The sequence below is a fragment of the Pelophylax lessonae genome (genome assembly GCF_965119305.1).
Source record: "Pelophylax lessonae genome assembly, chromosome: 1".
Classification (NCBI taxonomy): Eukaryota; Metazoa; Chordata; class Amphibia; order Anura; family Ranidae; genus Pelophylax; species Pelophylax lessonae.
Window position 1 is genome coordinate 879135261 of NC_138768.1, and position 27514 is coordinate 879162774.

At 45.8% G+C, this 27514-nt stretch overlaps 1 protein-coding gene across 1 annotated transcript in view; it reads left to right on the top strand.

Moving 5' to 3' along the window:
• Positions 1 to 27514, top strand: part of LOC309545962 (uncharacterized protein) — a 42031-nt gene that overhangs the window by 73 nt on the left and 14444 nt on the right. The window contains exons 1-9 of the mRNA XM_082245418.1: positions 1 to 74; positions 2022 to 2105; positions 4366 to 4548; positions 10432 to 10611; positions 12561 to 12743; positions 14578 to 14757; positions 19185 to 19445; positions 24562 to 24659; positions 26965 to 27154. The exon at positions 1 to 74 is cut by the window's left edge and continues 73 nt beyond it. Of these exons, the coding sequence (XP_082101544.1) occupies positions 1 to 74; positions 2022 to 2105; positions 4366 to 4548; positions 10432 to 10611; positions 12561 to 12743; positions 14578 to 14757; positions 19185 to 19445; positions 24562 to 24659; positions 26965 to 27154 (1433 nt within the window). The remainder of the gene's footprint in view (positions 75 to 2021; positions 2106 to 4365; positions 4549 to 10431; positions 10612 to 12560; positions 12744 to 14577; positions 14758 to 19184; positions 19446 to 24561; positions 24660 to 26964; positions 27155 to 27514) is intronic.

Consider the following 27514-nt stretch of genomic DNA (forward strand, 5'->3'; position numbering starts at 1 on the left):
ATGGTCCTATCTACTGATCACCATCTGTCTCCTCCATGGACTGGGGGCCGACGAAACCTCTGAAACTACTCGAGGTAAGATGATAGTTATTATTGTTATAGGTTGAGCTCCTAATTCTTTATTTAAGATGTTTTCTTGTTTATCTCATACTTTGTGTAGTAAAAAAAAAAAAAAAAAAAAGGCAGCTTTAACTCCCGGGAATGTGTCCTGGACAGCTGGTCCATCTGGGTTGTGGTCCCTTTACCACCTCCTTCCCAGACCTATCCTGACACTTCACTCCTACATATAAAAATCTACTTTTATTTTTGCTAGAAAATGACTTAGAACCTTCAAACATCATAAATATGTTTTTTTTTTTTTTAAGCAGAGACCCTAGAGAATAAAATGGTGGGTGTTGCAATTTTTTATGTCACGTGGTATCTGCGCAGCGGTTTTCAAAACGCAATTTTTTGGGGGCAAAAAAAAACCACAATTATGAATAAAAAAAAATCAGCAGTAAAGTTGTTTTTTTTTTATAATGTGAAAGATGATGTTACACCAAGTAAATAGATACCTAACAATTCACACTTCAAAATTAAATCTCCCAGTGGAATGGCGGGAAACTACGGGGCTTAAAATTCTCCATAGGCGACGCTTTAAATGCCCTTTTACAGGTTACCAGTTTAGAGTTGCACAGGAGGTCCAGTGATAGAATTATTGCTCTCGCTCTGACGTTCGCGGCAATACCTCACATGTGTGGTTTGAATGCCGTTTACATATGTGGGCGTGACCTATGCATGTGTTTGCTTCTGTGAGTACAATTTACATTTTTTTGTTTTTTTTTTTATTTTTACATTTTCCGTTTAAATGCATTTTTTTTTATTGCTTTTATTTCTATTACAATGTAATGTACACACCCCTTGTAATAGGAATAGGGCAGGACAGATCCTCTTTATGGAGAGATCGGGGGTCTATAAGTCCCCACGTCTCTCCTCTAGCCACTTCTGGACCACCCACTGTGTATTTACATCAGTAATTTGACATTAAATACTGGGGTTATGGCAGAAATTAGCTACCATAACCCTGGTATTTTTTTACACAGCAGACGATTCGGAATCTGATAAAAGTGGTCCCAGCGGTGGATTCGCAACTAGATCACTTTTATGGGCAGCAGGAGAGGTGAACCCCCCCTCCAACCCCGCCACTTCCCGGTCATTTCCCCCGCTTACTGCCGGAAATGTCCACACTTCCAAAACTACCAATACCTGGTCACATGATCATGGGATCACTGTGCTTGATTGGCCAGCAATCTCTCCTGACCTAAACCCCATAGAGAATCTGTGGGGGATTGTCAAGAGGAAGATGAGAGACACCAGACCCAACAATGAAAAGGATTTTATTCACTTTTTGAATTTAATTACTTTTTTAAGCTGAGCTGAAGGCCGCTATCAAAGCAACCTGGGCTTCCATAACACCTCAGCAGTGCCACAGTCTGATCGCCTCCATGCCACGCCGCATTGATGCAGTAATTCATGGAAAAGGAGCACCGACCAAGTATTGAGTGCATCCTATACTGTACATGGACCGACTTTTCACTAAGACAACATTTCTCTATTAAAAATCCTTTTTTTTTTTTTTATTGGTCTTATGTAATATTCAAATTTTCTGAGATACTGAATTTTGGGGTGTCACTCACTGTAAGCCATAATCATCAAAATTAAAGCAAAGAAATGCCTGAAATATATCACTCTGTGTGTAACGCATCCAAATATATATAATATATATATATATATATATATATATATATATATATATATATAAAAATAAATATATATATATATATATATAATACATATATTTACTAATATATTTCACTTTTTGAATTTAATTACTGAAATAAAGTAACTTTTTAAAGATATTTCTAAATTTATGAGATACTCCTGTAGGTGGAGTAGTGGACAAAAGTTTCAAAGAAGGAAAAAAATAAATTTTGAGATATTACCAATAATAATAGTAATTACTCTGTGACTCTTCCTACACAGGGCGCCGTCCATTTCGGAGGAGAAAAGGTCCTTTTCACCGACACTACGAGGAGGACGGGGAAGCTGAAGAAGCCAGTAAGAAAGGTAGAGTAGAGATCCGTCAGATGGAATCATCAGTTGGTGGGAAAGGTGGTGGACACAATAATGGCAGAAAAATAGGTGGAGGAGACGCAATAGTCACTAAGAATCCAAATCCATCCAATGACAGCAAGAAGAAATGAAAAGATGCCGCACCACAGACCACACCCAACATACAGGAGGGGACTTTGTTTTAGAGAAGAACACAAACCAATCACAGAACACACAGAGAGAATAGAAGAGTATATAGTGACAGTACAGAGGGAGGACCAACCACCATCCACCTCTCATCCCACCAATTACCAGAGGAGGACACACACAGGATCTCAGTGCGGCTATCATTGTGTCCAAGTAAAAGTACAGACACATATAAGTTGGTGCGATTATTCACAAATAGAAGAAACACAAAATAACTGTCACTCTCCCTCGGTCTGGGACTCCATGTGAGATCTCACCTCGTGGAGTTTCAATACAAGCTGTACACTCTAGGGATAGACCAATATGTTTTTTTCAGGGCCGATACCGATATTTTGGTCACAACGTATCGGTATCGGCCTTATATGGGCCGATATTTTGTACATTTAAAGTTTTGAACATGTTAATTTTTGTTTAATGGCTGAGTGGCTTGCACAGGGTCTGTGGGTGGCTGGCTGGCTGGTACAGTGCTTTTGGCTGGCTGGTACAGAGCCTGTGGGTGGCTGGCTGGCTTGCTGGTACAGTGCCTGTGGCTGGCTTGCTGGTACAGGGCCTGTGGGTGGCTGGCTGGTACAGTGCTTTTGGCTGGCTGGTACAGAGCCTGTGGGTTGCTGGCTGGCTGGCTGGTACAGTGCTTTTGGCTGGCTGGTACAGAGCCTGTGGGTGGCTGGCTGGCTTGCTGGTACAGTGCCTGTGGCTGGCTTGCTGGTACAGGGCCTGTGGGTGGCTGGCTGGTACAGTGCTTTTGGCTGGCTGGTACAGAGCCTGTGGGTTGCTGGCTGGCTTGCTGGTACAGTGCCTGTGGCTGGCTTGCTGGTACAGTGCCTGTGGGTGGCTGGCTGGTACAGGGCCTGTGGGTGGCTGGCTGGTACAGTGCCTGTGGGTGGCTGGCTGGTACAGGGCCTGTGGGTGGCTGGCTGGCTAGTACAGTGCTTTTGGCTGGCTGGTACAGGGCCTGTGGGTGGCTGGCTGGCTGGTACAGTGCTTTTGGCTGGCTGGTACAGAGCCTGTGGGTTGCTGGCTGGCTTGCTGGTACAGTGCCTGTGGCTGGCTGGCTGGTACAGGGCCTGTGGCTGGCTGGCTGGTACAGGGCCCGTGGGTGGCTGGCTGGTACAGGGCCTGTGGCTGGCTGGCTGGTACAGGGCCTGTGGATGTTGGTGGCTGGCTGGCACCGGGCTGCTGTGGGTGGGTGTATGGCTGTGATACACTCCCGCGAGACTAGTCCTGACTCCAGACGAGGCTGTCCAAGGCGAGGGAGGCGGCCTAAGAATGACGTCACAAAAATATCGGCAATATTGGCCAGTTCCGGGGCCGATACCGATATATCGGCTTTCCTGACAATTGGTCGATCCCTACTACACTCACTACTTTACATTGTAGCAAAGTGTCATTTCTTCAGTGTTGTCACATGAAAAGATAGAATAACATATTTACAAGAATGTGAGGGGTGTACTTACTTCTGTGAAATAATTTATGTAATATATATATATATATATATATAAACAAACCCATCTGGTCACCGTGATTGAGAACCCAACAGCCTAGTTCCCGATTCTCAGTGTGAAATTAATTAATAATGAAAGGGTTATGCTGCTATATAAACAAACAAACCCATCTGATCTCCAGGGTTATGCTGCCACCTTCAGGTGGGACACTGGCAAAAATTAACAGGAAGTCCTATCCCAGATATAACCCCTCCCCATTAGTCATTGGGTCAGGCTGTCTTTTTTTGCTAGTGCCTTAGGTGATGGTCATGTCTTGGCCATTATCTTTATATATATATATATATATATATATTATATATATATATATATATATATATATATATATACAAACCCATGTGATCAACCATGATTGAGAACCCAACAGCCTAATTCCTGAGCGTTAGGGTTAACCAAGCACTGTCAGTGACAGCGTGATCCCGGCTTTAGGAGCATGCACAGCTGCATGCCCCTAGTTCCACAGTAGACTTTGGATTGCCATTCCCTCAGCAGAGGGGACTCTGGAACAGTAATCTCCAGTAATCTTCACTCTACATACATTATAATATCTCTTTTGTCTTATTTTACAGCTCAGTGTAAGAAGCCGACCATAGAACACGTGGAGAGGTTCTCTGAAGACAAGGAGTTTTATGATACATATGAAGGTATCACAGTACACTGTAAATCCGGATATTACCCGTCATCAGACACAATGATGTGTTACAGCCCCGGAGACCCCCGGGAGTGGATGCCATCCACTGTTACCTGTATAGGTGAGTACTACAACACAACAACATGTGCACTTTTTTTTGTCATGTGCTTGTAGGCAGGTGCAGTCTCTTTTCTCCAATGCAGGTAGCACTCAACTACAGCGGCACTGCAGAGGGTGAAGAAGCTGGTTGGAAGCTGCCACTCCATCTGACAGGTGGCCATCTTGGATCAGGCAGAGTCTATTTAAGACCCTGGCTCCCATACTTGGCGTGCTTTTCACAAATAAATAGGGTAGGGAAAGGCTACCCATATGTCAGAGAAAGTGAATAGCGGTAAGGAAAGGTTCCAAACGAGTAGGGACATGCTAGGAATCCTTCCCTATTGAACTCAGACTGGCCAGGCCACATTCCGCCCTTGGAGACAGATGCTGTCTGTGCATCAGAACCTGCTCAGCTCTACATTTTGCACAGAACTGTGAGTGTTCCCAGCCAGGAGCCTTCCTACTGGGCTGTTGTATCTTTGAGCCATTCCTTCAATACAAGTTTCTTAATTGCAACCGTTATCAGTGCATTCACTCTGCTGCACCCACCCACGTGCTTGTGGTCGGGGCTTACCAGTGCACTTCTACTCATTCACAACAAAATAAAATAACAGTAAATAAGGACACACAGACAAGACAGAATAAAAAAATCCCCCAAAATTATTCTAGCTATCATAAATCATGTCATCCAGCGTTCTAGATCCTTGTCAATGACAATGAAAAAAGAAAACCCTGATGACCTGAACGTGATGAGGACCACTTGTTGAATGACAGCTACCGGAGCTGTCATTAGCAAAATAAGGGAAGGGGCGGGGTATTGGTGACATCATTGCCCAAATATGGCCATGTGCCTATATTTAGCCAATAATATCACCCCCTATCTCCAATCCTTTGCTTACGTTCTGGGGACTTCCAACCATGGTAACTATGTAACTATAATACGTAAGGGGTTCTTCGCTGTCAGAGCAGTAAGGATGTGGAATTCTCTTCCACAAGCAGTGGTATCAGCAGGGAGCATCGATAGTTTCAAAAAACTATTGGATGGGCACCTTAAAGACCACAACATACAGGGGTATACAATGTACTGTTAACAGAAAACACACACACAGAATAGGTTGAACTGGATGGACTGATGTCTTTTTTCAACCTCACAAACTTTGTAACTATGTTGTCATGAGTCACGCCATCCAGTGATGTAGATCCTCATCTAGGACGATGAATGATGTCACCAAAAGAAAAAACTCAATGTCCCGAACACAACGATGACCACATGGTAAATTACAGCTCTTATATTGCTGATGACCGCTCTAAGTGAAAGGGGTAGTGGTGACATCACCGCCATATTTGGTTAATACTGTTGCCCACATATAGCCATTGGCCATAGTGACCTTTGGATGAGGGTTGCACAGGTGAGCTGTGGATGAGGGGTGCAGAGGGGAGTTGTGGATGAGGGGTGCAGAGATGAACTGTGGATGAGGGGTGCAAGGGCGAACTGTGGATGAAGGGTGCAGAGGTGAACTTTGGATGAGGGGTTCAAGGGTGAGCTGTGGATGAGGGGTGCAGCAGTGAGCTGTGGGTGAGGGTTGCACAGGTGAGCTGTGGATGAGGGGTGCAGAGGTGAGCTGTCGATAAGGGGTGCAGAGTTGAGCTGTAAATGAGGGTTGCATACATGAGCTGTGGATGAGGGGTGCAGAGGTGAGCTGTGGATGAGGGGTGCAGAGGTGAGCTGTGGATGAGGGGTGCAGAGTTGAGCTTTGGACGAGGGTGCAGAGGGGAGCTTTGGATGGGGAAGAGATGAGCTTTGGATGGGAAGAGGTGAGTTGTGAACAGTGGAGTGCAGAGGTGAGCTTTGGATGGGGAAAAGGTTAGTTGTGGACAGTGGAGTGCAGAGGTGAGCTTTGGATGGGGAAGAGGTGAGTTGTGGACAGTGGAGTGCAGAAAAGATCTTTGGATGGGGAAGAGGTGAGTTGTGGACAGTGGAGTGCAGATATGAGCTTTGGATGGGAAGAGGTGAGTTGTGAACAGTGGAGTACAGAGATGAGCTTTGGATGGGGAAGAGGTGAGTTGTGGACAGTGGTGAGCAGAGATGAACTGTGGATTAGGGGTGCAGAGGTGAGCTTTGAATGAGGCTTGCAGAGGTGAACTGTGGATGAGGGGTGCAAAGGTGAGCTATGAATGAGAGGTGCAGAGGTGAGCTGTGGATGAGGGGTGCAAAGGTGAGCTATGAATGAGAGGTGCAGAGGTGAGCTGTGGATGAGGAGTGCAGAGGGGAGCTTTGGACGGGGAAGAGATGAGCTTTGGATGGGAATAGGTGAGTGGAAGAGGGGTGCAAAGGTGAGCTATGAATGAGGAGTGCAGAGGTGGGCTGTGGATAAGGGGTGAAGAGGTTAGTGTTTATTTTTTGGGGAGGGAAGAGTTTTCACTGGGGAAGAGTTTTACTTGGTAGAGAGGGACAGCTCAGCATACAGAGTTTAAAAGTATGTAACACTGCATAAATTGTTGCTATATACAGTAGGTGTTCTATCGGGTTGAGGTGAGGACTCTGTGCAGGCCAGTCAAGTTCCTCCACCCCAAACTCACTCATCCGTGTCTTTATGGACCTTGCTTTGTGCGCTGGTCCAAATCATTTGATGGAGTGGGGTATTATGGTGCAGGGGTTGATCTTGGCCCCTTAGTTCCAGTGAAGGGAACTCTTAAGGCATCGGCATACCAAGACATTTTGAACAATTTCATGCTCCCAACTTTGTGGGAACAGTTTGGCGATGGCCCCTTCCTGTTCCAACATGACTGCGCACCAGTTCAAAAAGCAAGGTCCATAAAGACATAAAGTTTGGGGTGGAGGAACGTGACTGGCCTGCACAGAGTTCTGACCTCAACCCAACAGAACACCTTTGGGATGAATTAGCATGACCTCACAATTGTGCTTCTGGAAGAATGGTCAAACATTCCCATAGACACACTCCTAAACCTTGTGGACAGCCTTCCCAGAAGAGTTGAAGTTGTTATAGCTGCAAAGGGAGGGCCAACTCAATATTGAACCCTACGGACTAAGACTGGGATGCCATTAAAGTTCATGTGTGTGTAGAGGCAGGTGTCCCAATACTTTTGACAATATAGTGTATATAAATGGTTATCATTGGAAAACATGGGGGAAGTACTTGATGTCTAAAGTTGCATAAGAGTCGCACAAGTGTGAACGGAGTCTTAACTGACTTCAGCTGCAAATCAAAGTTCATCCCTTTCATCTGTAGATGAATAAATAGAAAGATACAAAATAAAACAGTGTTTCATTGTATCTTTCGCAGCTGAGCAATGTTGTTGCCAAACTGTTTTTTTTTTTTACAGCTCCTGCTGCCTGGACCTTTTCTGGGGTAATGATTAGGCGCTGACCGTCGCGTATAATGTGTCTACCTGCTTGTCCCCCACTATAATTGTTCCATCTGTCATTTGGTTTTAATGTTTATACAGAATAAAGTGGGTTGTTGGAATAAATCCATCCGAATTTTCCTTGTCTTTCAACTTCTCTGCAGGGGCGTAACTACAGGGGTTGCAATTGCAACCGGGCCCCATGCTCCAGGGGGGGCCTGTGCGGCTCCCCTGTACACCTGGATAGGAGGGGCGGCGGGGGCAGTATATAGAGAAATCACTGTCCTCCTTTCTCCTCCAATACCTGCAGAAGGAAAATGGAGGAGATTGGTTCCTCTGTATGCTGCCACCGCTCCTCCTATCCAGTTCACTTGTGTTCTGCTGTCTCTGGACCCCTGTGTGCTCCCCTGGCCCCCCTCTACTGTGCTGCCCCCCACTGTGCTCCCTTCCCTCTCCTGCCAGCTGCTGCAGGGAATGTATCACAATAGAGAACCAGGAAGGGGTCGGTAAATATGTAATTTACCAGCTCCTTCCTTTTCTGAATGGACAGAGGCATAGTCAGTCACATTGTAAAAAAATAAAATAAAATGATAAAAAATAATACAATTAAAATACCAAAAAATAAAAACTACTGACACCAGTGGGTGAACTTCCAGGATTGCAAAGGTCACACTTGCGACCGAGCCCTGGCATTCCACCACCGTGGGGAGGCCCCAAGATGGCAGGAAGGGAGCCCACTGCAGAACTTGTGAAAGGGTCCTGCTACAGGACAGTAATAAAGGGCCCCGCAACGAGAGTAATGGGCCCCAGGATCAGTGGGAAGAGCCCCAGGCTTGAAGGGAAGGACCCCGGCCAGGGATCCAGGGGGGCCCTTTATGGTTTCTTGCAACGGGGACCTGAAGGTTCTAGTTATGCCTCTGCTTCTCTGTGTACTCGGCAATGCAGCTATGATGCCTCGCCCCGGTCACACATCTTGGCTGCAAGTGTCCTCTCCATTTGCTCGTTGTGAGCCCCATCGATCTTCCTATAACTGAATGCAATATTATCTACTTACTTACGTTTTTGTGCATTATATCCCTATATCAGAGACTTGTCAGTATGATTAATATATATGTCTGAAACCAGTTGACGATGTTTCTTCTTATGTTTGTTGTAACCCATTTGAAGCCCTTATGTAAACATTCCCTGAAGAAGCCACAAGGCGAAACGCGTAGGGAGTCCTGTCCCCTGAGTTATTGGCTATTCGACTGTCTTGGCTGATGGCTATTGGGGCAGTACCCCCAAGTTCCCCTTTTTGTTGGGGGGCTGTGTGATGGGTTATATGTTCTGTTCAATGTGATCTAATGTCATATGTTGTTATTATATTCTTTGCTGTTTCCATTGATTAGAGGTTTTTTTACCTATATCCTAACACTGGACATATGAGACACGTCCTGTGTACAATGATGACTTTTGGGGCATGTCTAGCACACCCAAAGTCTGCAATTGGATATATATTAAAACAGCCAGCAGGAACGAGTTCTGTACTGACACATTTCCCACTGGAATTAGCCTTTTTTTTCCAAAGAAAGACAAAGTGCCAAACATGGCTGTATAGAACTTGCTCTTTCTAGCTATTGTAATAAGCATCTTGGTGTGGGGTGTTCCTGGTGCTGGTATAAGTGATTACTATGGTGGAGCTGAGCCGAGTCAACACATGGGATGTGACTGTGGAGCAGGGGAGGACTGGGCCAGGGGGCAGGGGGGCAATTGCCCCCTGGGCCACTCTGATGCCCCGTAAAAAGGCTGCACTGCTTCTGCCAAAGACATGCCAAAAGGATTCCTGGTGAAGAGAAGTAAAAAGTCCCTGCCGCTGACCTACTTGGTGTGGGCTAAAGACAAGGACAGAGGCTCCCCCCCCACCTGCATGGGTGGTGTAACTTGTGTCTGAGCAGAGGCTGGTTCCATGCCCCACTGGAGACTTTTCTCCCCCGGCCAGCCCCAACCAAGCTGTTCCAGTTCCCCCCAACCGTCCCCTGCTGGCCAGGTTGGGAATCCGGATTCAGTGGGTAAGTAGAGAGTATCTGGAGCAGGGCTTCAGCTTGGAATGGGGGCCAGGAGGAGGATGGGAAGAGGAAGAGTGGGAGGCTGAGTCGCTGCACCATGGGCCTCTGGTTTGTACTTGCCCCCTGGGCCGAAGGTTGCCAGTCTGCCCCTACTGTGGAGAGTGGACATTAATCTAACCTGGGGCAACATGTGGAATGTTTAGCATTAAATCCCACCGTCGACCTTTGTCACTAAAACATGTGACCCCACTGGAAGGTTTCCCTTCTAGTACAATTCCACTGGCAATCGTAACCTTTTGGATTTTCCCTTTACTACCTTGGTGGTCTCCAGAACAAATGGAAAGGGTAGATCTCCGCAGCAGTAAAATGACCTGATATGGACTCGAAGCCCTCAAAACTTATCCAAAACTAGGACTTCTTCAAAGACTTTCACATTACCATGCACAACGTGTATAAATATGATAATGATGTTCTTCAATCATCTCATTCCACAGCTCAATGTAAAAGGCCGATTATTGAAAACATGGAACGGCTCTCGGAAGACCAGGAGTATTATGAAAAATACGATGGGGTGGAAGTATGGTGCAAGCCGGGATATGATCCGGAATCTTTCACAATGACGTGTATGAAACCACAAACCAGCAAAGAGTGGACGAACATTAGAACCTGTACAGGTGAGTATAGCAACCAAAATCTGGGTTACACCTGTCAGTGGCTGGAGAACAAATTCCATTGTGAAATCTCGCTAAGGCTCCATTCTTACTTGTGACGAGCGATTCCATGTAGGTGGCCACGCTTAGCTGGGGGAGCTTTCAGCCTCCCATTTATTTCATTAGGACTGCCCCCTGCAGCCAATCACTGGAAACCCCCACTAGGGTGGACACACACAACCCCATTCGCAAGCGTGAACGGGGCCTTAAAGCGGTTGTATACCCAAAAACACAAAAAAATAAAAAACCTGCAAGACAAAGGCATAATGAGCTAGTATACATCGCATACTAGCTCATTATGTATTACTTACCTTAGAACGAAGCCCCGACACGGACCCCCGGACATCGCTTCGGGCGCTGCCATGATCCCTCGGCGTCTCTTCCAGGTTCGGCGGCTCCGGCGCTGTGATTGGCCGGAGCCGCGATGACGTCACCCCCGCGCATGCGTGCGGGAGTGATTTTCCGGCAAGGTCCCGGCAAGGGAAGCTGAAGGTCCGCCGGACCTTCAGAGCGCATGTGCCGGTCTTGTGAGCGGTTGCATGCACTGCAAATATCTCCTAAACCGTGCCGGTTTAGGAGATATTAATTGTACCTACAGGTTTACCTGTAGGTAAAAGTCAAAAAAAGCGGGATACTACCACTTTAAGCAGAAATGTTCAAATTTAAGGCGAAATTTGCTTGAAATATAAATGTGCTTTTTTTTTGCTTTTTTTTGTATGTATTTTTCTTTTAAAATTTTCTGTTTTTTGCCATCTCTTTTTTCAAACAGTACAATAATTAAACTAAAGAGGAGCAATTTTGTTTTGGCAGAAGATCAGGTCTAGGATAGCTCTTAGAAGTTCCCAATTTTTTCAGAAATTTTGAGGGAAATTAAAACTCTGAATTTGATTATTGAAGGTTGCATAAAACCCCCCCAAACAATTTTATATTTTCCGAAAGAAGACACCCTAGAGTAGTGATGGTGAACCTTGGCACCCCAGATGTTTTGGAACTACATTTTCCATGATGCTCAATTACACTGCAGAGTGCATGAGGATCATGGGAAATGTAGTTCCAAAACATCTGTGCTTTCATTGGATAGTGGAGTCCCGGAGGAAGGGGACGGCTGCCTCCTCCTCTGTAGAGGTGCCATGCGGCCTCAGGGGGTGGTCCTGAGGGCCAGAAGAGTAGCAGAGAGGAGTTGAACCCAGAGGTCCAGGGAAGCTGACTGGGAGGGGAGACACTGGAGGATCTGTCTCTGCAGTACAGTGAGTACAGAAACTTGTGTCAGTGGGCCTGACCTGAGGGGGGCCACCCCTGCTCCTAGGATAGTCAGTGGACGGGTGTCAGTGGGAAGAGGATGCTAGAGAGAGAGAGTATTCAAAAGATAAGATATTGTTCACCAAGTTGTCTTGTCAGAGAGTAAAGAGAGCAAGAGACTTCACCCCATCTACACTTGTGGCAGTGTGGATTAACAGCCTGGCTGTTCCTGAGTACTAAAGAAGTCCTGAAGATAGAAGTCCTCATCTATGTGAATAGTTCTCTTGGAGTATCCCACTATTCCCTTCTCCTATCCCAATTACCAAAAAACAACAAAAAAAAAAAAAAAACACCCCTGTTTATTTCTGTGAAGAGCCACCAGGAGCAAGAAGGGATCCAGGACCTTCATCTAATTATAACCGTGTGCTGGTAACCAGGGGAGCCCGCAGTATCCAGCAGTCCCTGCGGGGGGCAGTGCTACACAAGTGGTGGCCGTGGTCTGACCCTCAGAATCATTTGGCCTCCATTATTAGTACATTATATTTATTTGTATAATTTATCAGCATAACAGATACCTTCTGAGCCAAGAATGTTCTGAAGAACGTAGTTATGCTTCAATGTTGACCATGTCATACAATGGGCCAGTGACCATGTCTCATCACCTTTCTCTGCAGCACAATGTAAAAAACCAACCATCAAAAACGTGGGCAGACTTCTTCCAGGCAAGGAATATTATAATAAGAAAGAAGTGCTGAGTATAATGTGTAAGCCAGGATATATTCCGACATCCGACACAATGAGATGTGACAACCCCAACACCCCCCAAGAGTGGACTCCTCCCACTGTGTCCTGTAAAGGTGAGTAGAAGAACTCAACAACTTTGTATAAGTACCGCTCCTCCCAGCATATTCATAGCTCTCCTCTCCTGAAATACTCTGCACTGCTGGAGGACTCTGCTCCATCCTCTATAACTCTCCTCTCCTGAAATACTCTGCACTGCTGGAGGACTCTGCTCCATCCTCTATAACTCTCCTCTCCTGAAATACTCTGCTCTGCTGGAGGACTCTGTTCCTTCCTCTATAACTCTCCTCTCCTGAAATACTCTGCACTGCTGGAGGACTCTGCTACTTCCTCTATAACTCCCCTCAACTGAAATACTCTGCACTGCTGGAGGACTCTGCTCCTTCCTCTATAATTCTCCTCTCCTGAAATACTCTGCTCTGCTGGAGGACTCTGCCCCTTCCTCTATAACTCTCCTTTTCCTGAAATGCTCTGCACTGCTGGAGGACTCTGCTCCTTCCTCTATAACTATCCTCTCCTGAAATACTCTGCACTGCGGGAGGACTCTGCTCCCTCCTCTATCTGTATGCCTGGATAGGGGGGTGGCGGCATGTGGAGAAGCCAGTCCCTCCATGCAGTAGGATACCCACTTCTCCTCCTCTCCCTCCCACAGACATTTAACGGGCGCAGGAAGGAAATGGGGGGGGGGCATTGGTTCCTCCACATGCTGCTCCCACCACCTCCTTATCCCTGTCCTGCTGCCCCCGGCCCCTCTGTGCTTCCCTGGCCCCCCTGATTCCGCCCGCAGGTTTCCCTCTCCCACCTCCCGATGCTTCTCTGGGGGAACTCAGGATGGAGAGCGGGAACGGGTCCCGTCTTTGTTTTATTGAACAGAGTCAGTGTTCACTACCGATCACCGACTCTGTTTTTTTTTTTTTAAATATTCATTTATAGCTGAGGCATAGTAAACTGTGTTTACTATGCTTCAGTTTATGAATAAACAGGAAGCTTATGTGCAGAGATATTCCTGTTTATTCATTATGTGCAGATGAGGCTACAGAGAAAGGAACTGATAAATGTCCTCAGTCTCTTTTTCTGTCTCAAAAGTGAGAGATCAGGAGTCTATTTAGACCCCTGATATTTCACCAAAGCCCCCCAACAGGGGTCCTAAAAAATATAAGAACAAAGATGGGGAAGATGCAAACCCCTAGACCACAGGTGTCAAACACAAGGCCCGTGGGCCAAATGTGGCCCACGGACCCAGGCCATTTCATGTGGCCCTTGCACCTCTCCTGCAGCTGCGGCACCCCCCTTGTCTCTGCAGAAGGTGGCCTGCTGTGAGACTGTAATAAAGGGTCCCACAATGGGAGTAGAGGGCCCCGGTCAGAAGCCAGGGGGGCCCTTCATCAGGGAAGAATTGGGGCAGGGGGGCAATTGCCCCCCGGGCCACTCTGATGCACTTTAAAAAGGCTGCAGCGCTTCTGCCACAAACATGCCTAAAGGAATCCTGGTGAAGAAAAGTAAAAAGTCCCCGATGCTGACCTACTGAGTGCAGGATGAAGACAAGGACAGAGCGCAGGCCTCCCCCAACATGGATGGTGTAAACTGTGTCCTGTGTCTGAGCAGAGGCCGGTTCCATGCCCCTCTGGAGACTCTCCTCCCCCAGGCCCTGACCAAGCTGTCCCAGCAAACCCCAACTGCTTCCTGCTGGCCAGGTTGGGAACTCGGATTCGGCAGGGGAGTAGAGAGTACCTGGAGCCAAGCTTCAGCCTGGAATGGGGTCAGGAGGAGACAGGGAAGAGGTAGAGTGGGTGGGGGCCCCTGCCCTTCATGGTTTCTTGCACTGGGGCCCCCAAGGTTTCTATTTACTCCTCTGCTCTACTAATGTGGTTTCATCATCTTATTTCACAGCACGGTGTAAAAGGCCAGTTATAGAAAATATGCTCAATCCTTACCCATACAAGATGTCCTACGATGAGGAAGAGGAGGTGAGAGTGGACTGTAAATCTAGACATTATCCATCCTATGACACAACAAGGTGTGTCCACCCCCTGACCTCCCAGGAATGGATACCTGCTGTTAGCTGTATAGGTGAGTGCAACAAAGCACCAACTGTGCCATTACCTCCATAACATTATTCACTGCCTCAACCAGGGTTCCATGGAAGCCTAGGGTTCCTCCAGAGGTTCCTTGGGCAAGGAGCAATTTTTGCCACTGAAACCAATGACCTTTTACCTACTGTATTTGTAAGATGGGGATTATTATTATAGATAGGAGCAGTTTGGATCCATAACAATCAACCAGCCCACAGTGGGTCTTGCCCACCCACAGGGATTATTCCCACTGACCACAAATATAAGGGACCCCCCCCACTTAACAATCATAATAATGTACAGTGAGCTGGAGATTAAGTAATTTTTGGGGACTGGAATATTTTTTCAAGGTTTCCTTTGCATTTAAAAAAAGGTTAAACTATGGACCTGCAAGGTGCTCCCGGCAAAATTTCATCAAGCACCAAGAGCAAAATTTTTATCCCCCTTCGCCACCAAACCCATATTGGTTGTTACCATCAGGACCTGGCGTTTAATTTTCCAACGTGGTCCTGGTCTGTGGTGTGCAGTGGAGCTCTGGCAGTGGGTCCTATTGAGATAGACTGCCACCAGCAGATCCTTCTGCTCAGCAGGGGAACTGTCCGCTGATCCATGCTGGGCAGGCAGATGACAAATATGTTTTGGCTTCACTTATACAGAGAGGACACAACCTGCTTTCCTCCAAGGGGAGGCTGGATGCAAACAGACCGCCTTCCTGATTCTAGAAGGGTTCTCTCATCTTAACTTCTGGGTAGCTGGAATTGGCATCATTATGTAAAGCTCAAGTTTTCAATCTAGACTTCTAGACGTCCTGATTGGCATCATTATGTGAAGATAGAGTTTTCGATCTAGACTTCTAGACATCCTGATTGGCATCATTATGTGAAGATAGAGTTTTCGATCTAGACTTCTAGACATCCTGATTGGCATCATTATGTAAAGCTCAAGTTTTCAATCTAGACTTCTAGACGTCCTGATTGGCATCATTATGTAAAGCTCAAGTTTTCAATCTAGACTTCTAGACGTCCTGATTGGCATCATTATGTGAAGCTCAAGTTTTCCATCTAGACTTCTAGGCATCCTGATTGGCATCATTATGTAAAGCCCAAGTTTTCAATCTAGACTTCTAGATATCCTGATTGGCATCATTATGTGAAGCTCAAGTTTTCGATCTAGACTTCTAGACATCCTGATTGGCATCATTATGTGAAGCTCAAGTTTTCGATCTAGACTTCTAGACATCCTGATTGGCCTTTATTATGTGAAGCTCAAGTTTTCAATCTAGACTTCTAGACATCCTGATTGGCATCATTATGTGAAGATAGAGTTTTCGATCTAGACTTCTAGACGTCCTGATTGGCATCATTATGTAAAGCTGAAGTTTTCAATCTAGACTTCTAGACGTCCTGATTGGCATCATTATGTAAAGCCCAAGTGTTCAATCTAGACTTCTAGACGTCCTGATTGGCATCATTATGTAAAGCTGAAGTTTTCAATCTAGACTTCTAGACGTCCTGATTGGCATCATTATGTAAAGCTCAAGTTTTCAATCTAGATTTCTAGACGTCCTGATTGGCATCATTATGTGAAGATAGAGTTTTCGATCTAGACTTCTAGACGTCCTGATTGGCATCATTATGTAAAGCCCAAGTGTTCAATCTAGACTTCTAGACGTCCTGATTGGCATCATTATGTAAAGCTGAAGTTTTCAATCTAGACTTCTAGACGTCCTGATTGGCATCATTATGTAAAGCTCAAGTTTTCAATCTAGATTTCTAGACGTCCTGATTGGCATCATTATGTGAAGATAGAGTTTTCGATCTAGACTTCTAGACATCCTGATTGGCATCATTATGTAAAGCTCAAGTTTTCAATCTAGACTTCTAGAAGTCCTGATTGGCATCATTATGTGAAGATAGAGTTTTCGATCTAGACTTCTAGACGTCCTGATTGGCATCATTATGTAAAGCTGAAGTTTTGAATCTAGACTTCTAGACGTCCGGATTGGCATCATTATGTGAAGCTCAAGTTTTCCATCTAGACTTCTAGACATCCTAAAGCTGTTAGATGTCATGGAGAGCAAAGAGAAAAAAATAAAAGGAAACCATAATGCTCTCCATGACATCTAACAGCTTTATTATAAAGAAACATTATACTCACATGAGTTGCTAAAAAACAATCAGGTTCATCTGGTGACGGCAAGAACACATCTAACAATGGCTGGTGCATTACAAACTCTCACCCCTCACAGAGACACACTGTGCGCCCCCTCCAGGCAGCTCTAGGCAGCACCTCCCACATGCACCATCTCCTTGTTCCCCCAATTAGTTCCATCATTGGTGACGTCATCAGGGGCACAGATCAAAGAGATATTCTTATGTATTTATACACTCCAATACCCAAACGCTTCTTTCTCATTGGCTAAATACACCAATACATTTATGAAGCATTATAAATGCAGGAGCGCTCGTTACGAGGATACAAAATACGATTTCACTACCAGTGGATCCCTAATAGTGTGGGTTTCAGTTGGCGGAGTACCCTGGTTCTATCTTTATTCCATATATTTTGATTACCATGATTATGAGATTGATGACTATAGGCAGTACTGCAAACGGCCCCTCTTTGGAGGTTCCCCTGCTAAGCTGAGACAGTAATTACTGTCGGCGATGCCATATTAACTCGAGTGTATAACAAAAGAATAATCCCAAATCATATACCATCTATACCAATTCCTGCACCAAGGCATTATTACAGTACTAGGAAAATCAAGACAATATCATTATAATACAATACATACCCCTGAAGAAGCGGTCTGTTAAAACCACGAAACATGTCGGGTTAATATCCGGTTTACAATATCGGATACACTGAATACTGAGTCTTTCATGATGTTTTCTGTGCTTATTTGAATATTCTTTATATCATATGAATGTTGTTTTTAATCTCCTTTTTGTATAAATACATTTTGATAGATTTTAACTGATAGCTATGTGTCTATTTACATTAAGGGGCAAGGTACCAATTTAAAAATCCCACCAGCCCTCTACTCACTTCCTTTTTCCTTTTTTTTCTCTCCTTGTTTCTACCTTTTCTCCCCTTCTGGGATACTCTCCCCTTCCTTTTCCCCACTTTTCTCTTGGGTGATGGGCTCCGACACCTAGAGCCTATCTCCGTCTCAATTCAGTTTGGGTGACTTCCCAAAAATTGTAATTATGAAGCATTATAGATGAAGTGAGCAGGTGACTCTAGACAGGTCCTGACCAAAATAAAACATTTATATCCCATGTGTAAAAATATTTAAAACGCAGTTTTCCCTCCCAGCCCATATGCACTATAGATATTTACAACTGACCCACGTGTTGCGCACCCAGTTTTCATCAGCTCCGCCGAACCTGGAATCTGTGTTGCTCTTGGAGTTGATCAGGTGCCAGGAGCCTGCCCACTTGATCTCCCTTTTCTATGCCGAACTCCACAAGCCCTCCTCCACTGCGATAGCTTATGGGCTTAAGACTCGCTGGACCCGGGATGTGGGACCTATTGAGGATGAGGAGTGGGGGGAGGCACTAGAGACCTGTCAGAAGGTGTCCCAGAAATTGTCTGATAGACTTACCCAGACGTTTATTATACATCAGGCCTACCTCACACCCCTTCGGATGTCCAAATACCAACCTGATCGGGATCCTGTCTGTCCAATGTGCCAGGCGGCTGGAGGCACCTTTTTCCACTTGCTCTGGAGTTGTTCACAGCTCCGGGGCTACTGGCAACAGGTGGTAGCCTTTCTACATGACAAGATGGGGTCTCCGCTGCAACTGGACCCCAAGCAGTGTCTCCTGGGTATTTACCCAGACGGGGATATGAATAAGTTTATGTCCATATTCTTGCAGGAGACGCTGTTTGTGGCCAGGAAACTGATAGCTTGGACTTGGATGCGCAGTGATCCCCCAACCTTGACTAAGTGGATACGTGAGGTGAATACCAATATTCCCTTTCATAAATTGCTCTATAAACACAGAGGGTGTCCCGCCAAGTTCGATAAAATTTGGGACAGGTGTGTGAGTTTCCCGGACACTAATGTATAAGCTTGTTCTGGAAAATGCCCGTCTTTCATCGTTTATGTCTTTGTTTCTATGCACCACTACCGACCTATACTGGCTAGCACTAACCGGTTGTACTTTGTATACCTGCTTTTTGGCTGTTGCCTTTCCCAATCTTTATTTACTGTAAACTGCCTGTATTGTTGTACTTGATCAGTTTTTTTTTTTACCATGCTATTTTATTTGTACTGCACTAAGTTTTCAATAAACTCACTGTTTGGAAAAAAAAAAAATATATATTTAAAACGTAAAAAGCATGCAATGACTGTACCTTCCCATAGACAGATATGGTACCAACACCCAGGTGACTTTAGCTTTTTATTGTTGTCAGGTATGACAGTGATGGAGAGTGCTACCTCTTCCTCTATCACTGTCTGGATGTCCTGCACTCCTTCTGAATGTCCCCATCAGTGGAGGTTGGAGGTAGAGTTGTGCGACGTTCACTATGGATTATGTAAAACCTTGGACACCAAAGGTAATGGTACATTCACCGATCTACAGCCGTCCTCCGATTATACTATCGCCATCACCCTGCACAATAATCGGACACAATCCAAGATGGTGCCAAGACTCATCAGGACTGGGCAACCAGGTGAGAGGATTTTCGGTACTTATACAAATTTCCTTGGTGTTGATTTTTCAGTAACACAACAGAATTTATGGTTATTTATTTATGTTTTACACGAGAATTCTTGTATGGTGATATACAACCATCAATAAGGTTCAAAGCTGCCCTGGACATAGACAGCTGGATTGTGAAATCTGAAGTAGTAATCTAGTAGGTTGAAGGTGACAACTCTTATTGAGGTCAGAAGAATAAAATTAATTCTCAGCTTCAACTTGCCCCCTGTGTAAAAATATAGAAAAAATAGTGCTATCCATACATCTTGGGGCCCCCTTGTTAAAGGGGGCTTCCAGATTCCTATAAGCCCCCTCCACCCGCAGACCCCCACAACCACAGCCCAGGGTTGTTGGGAATGTCCCCATTAACATGGGAGCAAGGTGTTTTGGGAGGCACCCCCAAGCACCCTCCCCATGTTGAGGGCAAGTGGCCTGGTATGGTTCAGGAGGCACCCTCTCCCCCCCCCTTTCCTGGCCTGCCAGGCTGCATGCTCGGATCAGGGTCTGGTATGGATTTTGAGGGGGACCCCAAGCCGTTTTTTTTTTTAATTTTGGCATGGAGTTCCTCTTAAAATCTGTACCAGACACAATAGGCCTCGTATGAATTTTGGGGGGACCACATGCCGCTTTTTTTTACATTTTGGCGTGGAGTTTCCCCTAAAATCTATACCAGACTCAAAGGGCCTGGTATAGATTTGGGGGGGGGACCCCATGCTGCTTTATTTTTACATTCTGTCATTGGGTTCCCATTAACAACTTAAATACAGGACACTTTAACCCCCTTCCTGCCCAGACCAATTTTCAGCTTTCACATGTTCACTGGCATCTATGTGAAATATTGGTCAGCTTGGCATGGTACTGCTCCCTAAATTTAACATTGGCATCTATGGGAAATATTGGTCAGCTTGGCAAGGCACAACTCCTCGTCTTTAACATTGGTGTCTATGGGAAATATTGGTCAGCTTGGCATAGCACTGCTCCGTGTCTATAACAATGGCATCTATGGGAAATATTGGTCAGCTTGGCAATGCACTGCTCCCCGTCTTTAACATTGGCATCTATGGGAAATATTGGTCAGCTTGGCAATGCACTGCACCCTGTCTTTAACATTGGCATCTATGGGAAATATTGGTCAGCTTGGCAATGCACTGCTCCCCGTCTTTAACATTGGCATCTATGGGAAATATTGGTCAGCTTGGCAATGCACTGCTCCCCGTCTTTAACATTGGTGTCTATGGGAAATATTGGTCAGCTTGGCATGGCACTCCTCATGAACTATAAGTGAAAGGGACACAAAACTTGGGGAGCCCTGAGAGGGGACCCAGGACTACAACATATCTATACATTTTAAAAGTGGGGTATAACCTGTACACTACACTGACTACACTAAACTAGCTCAACACACTGTCCACTAACTATCTGCCTAACCTCTGTTATCACACACTATCCACTAACTACCTCCCTAACCTCTATTATCACACACTACACATGGCTGCCATGTCAGCAGTAGCCTTATATAGTGTGGGGCGTGGACGTGCCAATGAGCCATGATTGGCTAAACGCACCCTGCCTTTAGCCAATCATGGCTCTGACAGGACATTGTGCTGTGATTGGCCAAAGCATACAGGTCAGGTGCATGCTTTGGCCAATCATCTGCAATCAATGTACTGCAACAGTGGCGGGCGAACTTCCTGTCGAGCGCCCCTTTTGTTCCTTTGTTCAGCGAACACACGAATAGCTGATGTTCGAGTCGAACTTACGTTCAAATTGATCATAGAGCCCATCCCTACTCCTGGAGGATCAGGAATTAATTTTTCCCCTGCTGGAGCAAATTGGATCATGCTTTGCTGCTTTTTTTTGCCTTCCTCTGGATCAACTGTGGGTATAGGATTGTGTATATGGGATTGTATATATTTTTTTCTCTTTTATTGGTTGAACTAGATGGACTTGGGTCTTTTTTCAACCTGACTAACTATGTAACTATGAATCCAAAATTAATTTTGTTCTATTCGTTCTTTTCGGATGTGCCGACCCCATTTCATATCGTCCAATCAGCATATTCCATTTCTTTTTGTGGGTGGGCTTAGCAGGGATATACGCAACTTTCCGAAATAACAAAAGAATAACAGAACTTACAAAACATATGAATTGATTCGGAACCACGACTATACAAAACAAATCTGAATATATGAAACAAATTCTGAAAATGAATTAATCCAACATACCTGTAGCACCCTCCTAGGTAGGTGCTAGGAAAAAGCATATAAATGGCCCTGTCTGCTTATCAGGGGAGCCTGATCATTTAGTTAGGCTGTCACATGTTTCCAGGTGTGACCTGTTGAGTCTGGGGAGTCTCCCCACTGTTTCCGATGAGGGCTCTTATTGGACAGTGGAGGAAACCTAGCCAATAGCACACCAGGGCTTATAGCTGTCTCAGTGGGCGGAGTTTGCTGCAATGCACCCTGGGATGAGTTATAAGTCTAAGAGGAGCATGTGACAGGGCGTCTTTGGCGGGAAGCAGAGTCCCAGGAGGAGGGTGACGGCTGTCTCTCCTCCTGTCAGAACTAGAGAAGGTGTCCTGGGCGGTCGGCCTAGAGGACGGAGGTTGAGCTGGGCTGCAGAGGAGGGATCCAGGGTGCTGTGGACCAAGTGGAGCTGCTGGGCAGAAGTATTGGGGAAAAACCGTGTCGTGAGTACTTGAAACTGCCCAGGAGTCTGCCTAGGAGAGGGGACCACTCCAGAAGGTCAAAGGCGTTGACCGGCATCCAGCCAGCGTCAAATCAGCGCCAATCGGCATTTTTCAAGTGTCCCTAGCAAATTGTGCATAGTTGAGCCAAAGGAGTATCCCACTCATCCCTTCTCCCATCCAAGTTACAAAATAAACCTAAAAACCCAAAGATACTGGACTGGTCATTTTCTCAGTGCTCACAATTGGAGAAACACGCACAGAGGTACTTTTGTTGCACCCGGTGACCCAGGGGGACCCATATCCAGTAAAACGGCTGGGAATTGTGCTACAGACACATTATAACAAAACAAAATGATATACTTAACCGAAATGAAACAAATGTTTCCATGGTGCAAATCTCTGGAGGACAATAAATGAATGAAGTCACTTATTAAATCCTGTTGTGGATAAAAAGCTTTTAATTGTGAAAAAAAAAAAAAAAAAAAAAGCTCTAATGACCTCAAGCCATGAAAGAGTTAAAGATAATTTTTTATAAAATAAATGATTTTTTTGTAATGTTATTAAAAATTTTTAAAGGGATTTTCAATTAGAGAGAAGGAATTTTCTTTTAATATTCTAATCCTGGATAACTTACAACTCTGTGCTCGGTGTGATCAACCCAAGCAGAATTGATCATCTCTGATTCCCTCTTCTACAGCACAAATCCAAATTCGAAATGAAAGTTCCCTCAAATATTTCTCTATTTTGGGGGTCGGCAAGCCGACAATCGTGATGGACTGGTCGACTGCAGGGAGCAATCGTGACCACGGCTCTGCCTCCCCCCCCCCCCAGCATCCACCACTCTTGTTCACTGGAGAGCGGGAGGCAGCTTAGTGTTGAATGGAGGGCGTGGGCGGGAGCTGTGCAGTGATTGGTTGCTAGGTGTTCCTAGTTCCTAGGACACTAATGGGGGGGGGGTGATGTGAAGGGGGCAGAGGATACTGTTTTGGAGGATACAGGACACTACAGTTGTGATATGAAGGGGGCAAAGGATACTGTTTTTTTTGGGGGGGGGGCATTACTGTGGGGAAAGGGTGGCAGAGAACACTGCTATGGGAGGCAGAGGACACTACAGTGGGGAGAGGGATTTCAGAATACTGCTTTGGGTTATGAGGAGGCAGAGGACATTTTGTGGGGGGGCTGAGGACACTTTGTGGGGTGGGGGGCAGATGACACTGCTATGGGGAGGGGCAGAGGACACTAACGTGGAGAGGTGATGTGAAGGGGGACAGAGATCACTGTTTTTGGGGGGTACAGGGCACTACAGTGGGGGGTGATGTGAAGAGGGGAAGAGGATGCGGTTTTGGTGGGACACTACAGGGGGGGTGGCAGAAAACTCGATATGGGGGGCAGGGGACACTACAGTGGGGAGTGATGTGAAAGGGGCAAAAGACACTGCATTGGGGGGTACAGAACACTACTGTGGGGGGAGGGGGCAGCGGACACTACAGTGGGGAGAGGGATTTCAGTTTCAGGATACTGCTTTGGTTTATAGTGAGGCAGGGGGCAGAGGACATTTTGTGTGTGTGTGGGGGGGGGGGGGGTGAGGACACTTTGTGGGGGGAGGGTGGCAGAGAACACTGCTATAGGGGGCAGGGGACACTACTGTGGGGGGTACAGGACACTACTACTATGGGGGGGAGAGGACACTGCAGTTGGGGGGGAGGGGTTGGGGCAATGTGATGTGATAGGGAGCAGAGGACACTGCATTGGGGGGGTACAGGACACTACTGTGGGAGGCAGAAGACACTGCAGTTGGGGGGGGGTTATAGTGATATGATGTGAAAGGGGGCAGAGGACACTGAATTGGGGGGGTATAGAACACTACTGTGGGGTCAGAAGAAACTGCAGTTGGGGGGGTTGGGGTGATGTGATGTAAAAGGGTGCAGAGGACACTGCATTGGGGGGGTACAGGACACTACTGTGGGGGAGGGGGGCAAAAGACACTGCAGTTGGGGGTGATGTGATATGAAAGGGGGCAGAGGACACTGCATTGGGGGGTACAGGACACTTCTGTGGGGGGCAGAGGACACTGCATTGGGGGGTACAGGACACTACTGTGGGGGGCAGAGGACACTGCAGTTTGGGGGGGGGGGGTTGGGGTGATGTGATGTGAAAGGGGGTAGAGGACACTGCATTGAGGGGGGACAGAACACTACATATACGTCTTTTTATTGGGAGATTGATATTTTTTTTTTAAGGGCGCCGTCTGGTATTACGCCTCCCCCCCCCCCCCCCCCCCCCCAGGTATCGTTGCTTCTCTCCATGTTGTCTAGGTAGATCCTAACCCCTGCTTTATTAGTAGAATGGGCACCATGTTTGTAGTTATATCTGAATCTTGGCTTTGTTGTCTCTCCAGTTCCCGGTCAGTTTGACATAGTGAAGTTTCCCACCATGGAGGACAGCACCATAAGATGGACCGCACCCTACAAGTGGGAGAACATCACCGGCTTTAATGTAAGTATTCATTTATAGCCGTACCCCATCATGGCCAGTTCACAACTGTTGGGGAACCATGTCCCTTCAAACCTCCACTGCCACCTGGAAGAGGCATAACTAGAACCTTCAGGGCCCCCCGGACCCCTGGCTGGGGCCCTTCCCTTCAAGCCTGGGGCTCCTCCTACTGATCCTGGGGCCCTTTACTCTCGTTGTGGGGCCCTTTATAATGGTCCCGAAGCTGTACCCTTTCACAAGTTCTGCAGTGGGCCCCCTTCCTGCCATCTTGGGTCCTCCCCACGGTGGTGGAATGCCAGGGCCCGGTCGCTGTCCCCGCCACCCCTCCTATCCAGGTGTACAGGGGAGCCGCACTGCATGGGGCCCGGTTGCAATTCCACATATATGTATGTTAGTTGTTGTTTGTACCCGTAGTACAGCCCAGAAACAAGAGTGCACATTTTTTTTTTTACCCTCCCTTAACTTGCCGACCAGCTGCCGCCTATATATGGCGGCAGGTTCCTGCGAATCACCGTACATGTATAGCGGTTCACAGAAGCGATCCTGGGGGTGCTCATGTGCTGCCAGAGGCACGTATGCATGCTTATTTGCCAGTGGGGAAGCTGATTCACGGGGCCGGCGGCCGCAATTGCCGCCGGTCACCCGCGATCGCTCTCTGTGGAGAGAGAACGGCGATCTGCTGTTGTAACCACAGCAGACCGATGTTTTCTCAGCAATCATTAGAGAGCTCCTGTGATCCTCCTATTTAAGAACACAGGTCTCTGTATTGATTTCACAAGCCCAGCCCCCCAACAGTTAGAAAACACCAACTAGGCATACATTTAACCTTTGGTTGCCCCTGGTGTTAACCCCATCCATGCCAGTGTCATTATTACAGTGACAGTGCATATTTATAGCACTGATTACTGTAGTAATGTCCCTGGTCCCCCGAAAAGTGTCAAAAATGTCAGTTAGGGGTCCGATCTGTCCGCCGCAATGTCGCAGTCCTGCTAAAAATCGCAGATCGCCGCCATTACTAGTAAAAACATTAATAAATAAATAAAAATGACATAAATCTTTCCCTTTAGTTTGTAGACACAATAATTTTTGTGCAAACCAATCAATATACACTTATTGGGATTTTTTTTTTTTACCAAAAATATGTAGCAGAATACAAATTGGCCTAAAATGATGAAAATTTTTTATTTTTTATTTTTATTTTTTTATTGGGAATGTTATATAGCAGAAAGTGAAAAATTGTTTTTTTTTTTTTTTCAGAATTGTCGCTCTTTTTTTGTTTATAGTGCAAAAAAATAAAAATCGCACAGGTGATCAAATACCACCAAAAGAAAGCTCTATTTGTGGGAAAAAAAGGAAATCAATTTTATTTGGGTACAGCGTCGCACGACCGCACAATTGTCAGTTAAAATAACGCAGTGCCGAATCGCAAAAAATGGCCTGGTCATTAAGGGGGAAAATCCTTCTGGTCCAGAAGTGGTTAAGCACACTGACATTAAGCCCCCGTTCACACTGGGGCGACGCTACTTCGCACCGCGACCTCCGAGGTCGCGGTGCGAGCAGCGCGCCGCGACCTCGGAGCGGCCGCCACGGACTTCATAACATTGAAGTCTATGGCGGTCGCCTCCTGGTCGCCCCAAAGAAGCTCCGGACCCTTTTTCTGAGTCGGAGCGACTTGTGTCGCACCTATCAGAACGGGTCCGCAGCTTCCCTATGGGAGGCGACCTGCGGCGACTTGTGAGGCGACCAGGTCGCCTCACAGGTCGCCCCAGTGTGAACGGGGGCTAAAACTAATTTTAAAAAAAATACTGACCCTGATCTTTGACCCAAACACTAACCCTGGCACTGGCTTAGATCAAACCTTGATCTATGTATTTTTTTTATTTCATTTTTTTAAATTATTATTATTAATAATAATTATAAAATATTATTATTATTTTTTTTTTTTTTTTACACACACTTTTTTTTCTTGGCAAGGAAAAAGAGAGATAAGATTCATCCCTCTCCTCCATTCACAGAGAGAAAAAAAATTGGGGGCGGGCCTCACTGTGACTGATCACTGTGGTAGCCAATCAGATGCTATCACAGCGATCAGGTGACCTGCAATTGGTCCTGATCATTAGTACGGGGCCCGGGGCTCTTGGTGAGACTCAGGTTTCAGTGCTGGTGGATACGCAAAATATGCAGCCCCACAGAGAAAAGCCCAGTCTAGTGGGGCCACATATTTGTGTGAGGTCGCATCACTGGGTTTATTTGGTTCCTCGAATTCTATTACTAAACTTGATTTTTATTTTTTTATCTCTTCTTCTAGCTGACCGTCTCAGCCAGGAGGGACTACGATCGGTCCTTTGCCATGGATGACTCCATCTGGTTTCCCCCCAGTGTAACCGAATATAAAATCCCCTTCCAGTATGGGGCCACCTACACCATCGCCCTCCGAGCATTCACATCAGCCGAAGCCCAAAGGACAAGAGAATGGATTACCGAAACCCGTATTGGAGGTAATCTTTTCAAAGTTATTGATTGGCTAAAAAAATAAATGAATAGTGATGGTAGACGTGTGCGGTTTGTTTTGTTCTGAATCAAAATTCAGACAAATTTTTGGTTATTCGGAAATCTGGATGTATCCAAATCTCCGAATTACAATAATAACACATTTAAACCAGTCCGAAATAATGAAACTAAAAAAAAAGAATACAAAATTGAATTAAAAATCGAATTAGAAAACAAGAATAAAATAGAATAGAAAATAAAGGAAAAGAAAATAAAAAAAAAAAAAGAAGAAAAAAGAAAAGAGTAAAACAGAACAGATAAGAATAGAAAACAAAACAATAGAAAAAAAAAATAAAAAAAATAATAGA